General features: G+C 32.1%; 1 protein-coding gene across 1 annotated transcript; it reads right to left on the reverse strand.

Moving 5' to 3' along the window:
- Nucleotides 1-974: 974 nt before the first annotated feature.
- LOC139486714 (trace amine-associated receptor 8b-like) lies at nucleotides 975-2351 on the reverse strand. The gene has a single exon (XM_071271637.1). It carries the CDS (start codon nucleotides 2349-2351, stop codon nucleotides 975-977), a length of 1377 nt encoding a protein of 458 aa, XP_071127738.1.
- Nucleotides 2352-7498: the final 5147 nt, after the last annotated feature.

The raw sequence follows: 7498 nt of genomic DNA on the forward strand, positions 1-7498 counted from the left end.
CTTTATAGATTCTCATGTATTTATTTTACATTTTCATTGATATTCTTATACATTTGGTTTAACTCTTATGAAATACAAATCAAAAACGCTATATTCGAAGGACTATATATATTAGGGTATATATTCATCTACATAAGGTGGGTTAACCCCGCGGGTACATATATGATTGTCGCATTAGTCAGAAGTTTGGAACCAGCATTTATATATGCGTAACAGAAGATATTGGGTTAACATTAATGGAATAGCAAGCCTTACAAATCAAACAATCGGAGAAATCTTATATCAAGGAGCAAGTGCCAAAGCATATACTAATGGGCAACACATACTAATTGACCAAAGCGCAGACTTTTGGCCTGCACATGTTAAAGGCCGTGCCTAGACCCATAATTGTTTACTTAGTTATTTTCTATGGATTTATGAGTTTCGAATATCGGTATACTACTGTAACCTTTATTTCATACCTCACTTTCTTACTTATAATATCTCAAACTTATGGACTAAAGCACAAATTAATGCGCCAAAGTACAAACTAAGGAGCCAAAACAAAGACTTAAGCGCCAAAGCACAGTCTGATGCGCCATATGACAGACTAATGGGCATAAACCACGTGTAACAGCAGGGATAATTCATCAAATATAGACCGATGATAAAAGGATTTTTGTTGAAATCATTATCAAAGATTCTAACAGTCACCAGGAACGGGTAGAGCGAAAAATTGAAAAGCCAAAGTGGTACATTGCTACCCTATATTATTATCATATTTTTTGGAAACCTTAACGGTTTTTACTCCATAATATAAAGATCACTCTTTTTACACAAATATTCATGTAAAACACTTAATCAAAATTTAAAGTTAAGACAGTCCGACGGGCATGAATAAATTGGGATTGTTATACATCTATTGTTAAATAATCAGTACAGTGCATTGTCGGCATTCCACAAAGTAAACAAGCTCTAAACAACTATGTTATTCGTTAATCAGATGTGTTAGTCGTTAATGCAACTGTGTTAGTCTTAACTCCAACTTTGTGAGTCGTTGCTGCAGATGTGTTGGGCGTTACTACAGATGTGTTAGGCGTTACTGCAGATGTGTTAGGCGTTACTGCAGATGCGTGAGGCGTTACTGTAGATATGTTAGGCGTTACTGCAGATGTGTTAGGCATTACTGCAGATGTGTTAGGCGTTACTGCAGATATGTTAGGCATTACTGCAGATGTGTCAGGCGTTACTGCAGATGTGTTAGGCGTTACTGTAGATATGTTAGGCGTTATCGCAGATGTGTTAGGCATTACTGCAGATATGTTAGGCGTTACTGCAGATGTGTTTGGCTTTGTATCATCTGTGTTAGTCGTTACTGCAACTGTGTTAGGTGTTACCGAATGTTCCTCTTTTACTTTAGAGACTCCGAATGATTTGAAACATGGAATCATTTCTGAAAAGTTTTTCCTAAATCTTGTACTATTGTATGCGTACAGAAAAGGATTCATGGCTGCTTTGGACCATAGAACCCAGTTAAAAATTTCATATAGATTTTCGTTGACACATTCCTCACAGAATGCTATGATGATCGTGGTAATAGTATATGGTACCCATGTGACAAAGAACACTACGACCAATGCTGCTAAAAATCGGACAGCTTTAACTTCACGTTTAGGCTTGCTATTGTTGTGATTTGACGTCTTGCTTGGATTAACACCGACACTATTTCTCTTTCGTATCTCTTTATAAATAAGACCGTTTACTATGACAATACAACAAAACGGAATCCCAAATTCTATAAATGCTGTTGCAGTTGTAAATGCTTTGTCGTAGGCAAACTGTACGTCACAATCTTCTTCTTCAACAGTATTTTCTCCCGTCCAAATATCCCATCCGATTATTGCCGGTCCATATAACAGGAATGCCAATACCCATGTGACACCGATCTGTATACAAGCCTTTTTCATTGTGACTTTCGAAGAATAATGAGGTCCGAATTTTAGCAACAGTAATCGATCTATACTGATAACCACCATCATTAATACAGATTCTAGACATAGGGTAAAATCTATAGTCATGTAACCTTTACAGAAATGGTAACCAAAAGGCCATGTATACGTTTCCAGTGTATACACGGCGTAAAACGGCATGCTAATGGTACTCAGTAGAATGTCAGTTATCGCGAGATTTAGTAAAAACGCGTTGTAGACAGAATGAAGTTGTTTGTCACGTATGTAGGCTAGAATTGTCAATAGGTTTCCGACAAAGCCAAAAAATACACACAACGATATAATAATACCGAATATAACAACTAAATATAACGGAAATAAAATATCCTCTTCTTCCTCCTCTGTTTCTGTTGTATTTATCATTGTGTAGAATTTATTGCACTAAAATGAGAAATTACAGGCAAATTGCATTGATCAGTCTTAATATTTACAAAGCACATGAATAATAATCGACTTTGCTTTTTGTTGATACAAAATTACGCACAACGATATAATAATACCGAATATAACAACTAGTAAAAGATGACGTCAAATACATTGAACACAACTTTCTGCAAATTTTATAAAAGGAAGGAATAAAATCATTAGAGAAAAAGATTACACCACTATATAACACGTGTAATACGATATTTCTCAACTTTCAACATTTTAATTATTAAAAAAAAAGGTACGAGGGTGGTTTTAAACAAACACGAAATCAAATATTTCAAAACAAAATGAATAACTGAATTTATGAATAAAAATATAAAGCTTTTCTCTCCGAACTAAATAAGATGGATAAGGTATGGAATAGACAAATGGATTACAATAATCATAGTATGGTAGCAAATTGACATAATGCTATTTGAAGGAGAGGAGCGGTACTTTTCGTTGATTTCGGATCAATTTATAGATACTGTCACGAGCACTTAAAATTACCATAAATAGGTGACATCGGCTCATCGTTTAAAAACTTAAGATTAATGTTCGTAAATCTGACGTTAAGGAACACAAACTGAAATTGACAAAATACGATTAGGGTCGGGGCACCGTATGATGAAATTTGGATCAATGTAAAGAGATTGTGACGGTAAACGATTATAAATACATTGTGGAGGAGTCGTCGGCGCATCGTGTAGGAAAATCTTTTTGACTATTTCAGGTTTTTATCTCAACTTCAGAATTTCTATACTTTTGTGCGATTGACCACGCAACATCACTCCCCGCTAAACAAAATTCGTGTTTACCCGAATTATCATAAAAGGAACAAAATTAACTAAATAAGTATTTCAAATGGGGTGGTAGTACGAATATTAAAAGTAAGCTATATTTATCTAATAAAACTATACTCAAATTTAAACCAAATGTCAAAGGAAAAAAATATGCACACGTCTGATATTTTGTCAATTTTCGTCGTGATAAAGAAACGGAAAATTTGCAAAAAGATTACTCTTGAAAAAAATAGACATTATAACTTAAAAAATGTATACTAAATCTGTAAAAATTAGGGTATCAATCATAAAAACATACAAAATAAATATGATATTGTAAAAAGTTTAACAACTTTTAAATTAGTCAATATGTATGCATTATAAAGTCTATCATCTATCAAACGCTCATTAAATGATTAAATAAATAAAAACGTCATTCATAATCATCTCATCGATATTTAAGTAAGGTAACTGGTCAACTTTTCCTGAGGAAGTAGGAACCTTGGTTTCATAGTCATTTCAAGATTTATCAACGAAGATGTGTATATACATTGTGTAAGTAACGAAACAATGACTACTGAGCTGAAATGTCATTCGAGGACTTAAAGACCAACAGCAAAGTTATCGAATATTTTCCTTGTAGGTTTTAGCGTCCAAACATAAAGCATAAAAGTTGGTATATTTTACGGTTCAAGATGATTGTCAAATCATGTTGATATCTAAAATTTTGAATAGAAATGACAAAACAAATAGATAAGCAAAAAAATGATAAACAAATTTGATTTTTTTTAAATAGTCTCAGATAGGGGAATGGCAATGGCAATACATCATTAATCCTGAAATTGAACTAACATTCAGGCAAACGAAATTAACAAAAGTGGTATATACTCATCATAGATACCAGGATTGAAATTTTGTGTATACGCGCGTTTCGTCTATTAAAGACTCATCAGTTTCGCTCGAATTAAAAATAATAAAAAGACTAATAGAAATTAAAGAGCATTGAGGACCAAAAACTCCGAAAAGTGTGCCAAATACAGCTAAGTTAATCTATTCCTAAGGTAGAAAAGACCTAGTATTTCAAAAATTCAAAGTTTTGTAAACAGGTAATTTTTAGTTATAACCATATCAATAGAGTTGAAATTAAAACCAATACATATATATATATATATATATATATATAGTTGTCTTACCTATCATTCAGGTATACGATGCACAAGTTTTAATTTACTTACAAGTATGTTTATTACAGAAATAGTCCTAACTTTTATATCTATTTAACAACCAATGAATTCCAAAAGACATCACTGAACTTTTCAAAACGTAATGATTGACATTTTCAGCCTCTTGAATATATAGACATTTACCATGAAGATCAATATTTAAAGCCGTTTAATGTATACATATAACTAATGTTTCCATAAATATCACTGTCGATATTTTCAAACAGTTTATATAATAGAAACGTTTGAAGATCATTAAAGATACAATCTGTACCTAATTAGTCGATGTTTAAAACATAAAAATGTCAGCTGGCTAAACCCATCTGTACTTCTACGATAACATTAATGACTCACGACTGAGACGACACTGTACTGGGTAAAGTATGGTGTTATGACAAGATAGTGGTAATAGAATAAGAAAAAGTCGTTTTTATATAGATTAGACATGTGTTTTTCCCGTTCGAATTGGTTTACACTAGTAATTTTTGGGCCCTTTATAGCTTGCTGTTAGGTGTGAGCCAAAGCTCCGGGTTGAAGGCTGTACCTTGACCTATAATGTTTTACTTTTATAAATTGTTACTTGGATGGAGATTTTTCTCATTGACACTCATACCACATCTTCCTATATCTATTACATATTTTGTAGCTGGTACATCGAAATTAGAAGATGCGGTATGAGTGCCAATGAGACAACTCTCCATCCAAGCCACAATTTGTTCACAGTAAACCATTATAGGACAAGCTATTTATGCCCCAAATGACAAGTATAAAGAAAATTCAAACAGTACAACCACTTGTTTAATCTGTAAAAAAAAACCCGAGAAACATTTATGAACAACATCACTAAAGGACAACCACTGAACAACAGGTTCATGACTTAGGACAGGTGCAAAAAAGTATGTAGCGGGTCTAAATGATTCACTTTCGCATATCCTTAGAAAAATATATTTGTGTTCACTTGTCTCACTTGCAAACTAAAGGCAGATGCAAAAATGCATTTGATGAGATTTGAAAAAGAAAATTGTTAAAAAAAATAACGATTATGTTTCTGCCCTTATTATGAAAACAAAAATATATATATGCGATTCAATGGTAATGAGACGAAATGACAAACTGACAATTGACGCAATGTCTTACATATATTTTTGAATAGTGATGTTCCTTTGGCACAATCTTGCAGTTTATATTACACAACTGGTTTGCTATGCCCGTATCTATTATCGGTAAATAGTAAATGATGGGACTTCGTAACCACAAATTACTAAAAAATCTTTGCTAAAGATTCCATAGATACAAACAAAGATTTGGTTTGTAAGTCTGTAAGTGTAGAAAACGTATTTCAAGTTGGTTAGCACATATGTATGTATGTATGTATGTATGTAATTGGTAGGTTGGTGAATTATAATGTACTTATAAAGTCAGTATTTAACAGAATCACTGCATGTGTATAAGAAAGCGTAAGGATTGCATGTTTTGCAGCTGGTTATTTGCAGGCAAAATACGAAAACGCTTTAAAAATACAAAATGCAAAACTTCTTCATCAAATATATTTTCTATATGTAGTTTATATAAATATAGAAAGAATGAGATGTGGTGTATTTGTTTTAAAAGACCCACTTTGAATAAACATATGTTAATAATTATTTCTTGCTTGAAGTTTAAACACTGGAAATGCACGTTACAAACGAAACAACATAATTTTGATTAAATACTACAGAAAATTATCATATTTTCAACATTATAAAATAGATGAGTACTTTTGTGTCCTTATCATTACATGACTAAACGAATGGTAACTCAAGAATGGCTTAAACATGTTTTATTGCAACATACATATTAACATGGCTATTGATATTAATTAACATTATAATTCTTTATTTTTACTTGTCATTTAACTTCTTAGAAACTTTCCTGTTAAAGTCGTGTATGGTAAAATGGAGAATGAATACATTCCAGAATATGTCATAGTTTGTATACCATTATAAGAATTATCAAAAACATAATGTATTCACTCTCCGTTTTACCATACACGACCTTAGTTTTAAGCTCAAATGCTCATATTCTTTGGAGCCCAAATGTGCTTTCGTACTAAGGTGAAACTGCGCACACGTCCTTCGCAAGAATATTTTAAGGGTGTATTTGTCACCAATACGAAGTTTCAACACTAAATAACTATTCAATTGTTGTCCATTCGTTTGATGTGATTTATCATTTGATTTTGCCATTTGATTAGGGACTTTTCGTTTTGAATTTTCCTCGGAGTTCAGTATTTTTGCGATTTTTTGACTATGATATATTACACGTAACTGTAAATTTACCAACGTCATATAGAAAGATGTTCACATATGTTTTGAACGTTTTAAAAGAAAATTCGCAAAAATCAGAAATATTAATCGGGTTCACATAATGAAAACAATTATATTCATCTTGTGCACATTCAGTTGCATGAATACTGCAACGAATTATGCCTCATAGTTCACCTGAAATTATTTCAGATGTGAAGACCAATATTTGTTTTTAAACAGCTGCTGTACATTGTTACTTTATAAAGAGTCATGTTTGTCATTAGGATTTACTTCCATTTCCCTCTTATATGTTTTTTTTTTATTTGACAAAAGCGCTTAAAATTATTTCGTGTTCATTTGACACACGCATAATGGAAAACAATAGATTCTATTTATAGCAGAATAATGATATATGTATATGAATTTTTGTTTTACATGATTTTTTTAAACATTGTTATCATGATAAATCACTCTATAACGCAAATGTCCTGTCAAAAAGCGCAAACGTCCCGTACCGAAATATTTTATATCCGCACATGTTCAATTTTTTTTCATAACACCAGGAAGATTCCACCCCTAAGACCCATTGACTACATTCACTTGTTTACACGTCTCCACTTTAGGTAGTAGAAACTCAAAATGGAAGCCCGAACTATTGTTCAATGAATAACTGTATCAAGGATGTTAATAGCTTAAGTATTAAATGCGTACATCAAAAGTTGTCATACAGATAATAATATAATAATATTTCATTATACTATATACGTAACGTTTAAAACTGTAACGTGACTTTCGCAAAAAAATTTAGGCAG

This window comes from Mytilus edulis, chromosome 8, assembly GCF_963676685.1.
Source record: "Mytilus edulis chromosome 8, xbMytEdul2.2, whole genome shotgun sequence".
NCBI lineage: Eukaryota > Metazoa > Mollusca > Bivalvia > Mytilida > Mytilidae > Mytilus > Mytilus edulis.

Coding starts and splice junctions, on each gene's coding strand:
- LOC139486714 (XM_071271637.1), bottom strand. CDS start 2,351: ATGATAAATACAACAGAAACAGAGGAGGAAGAAGAGGATATTTTATTT.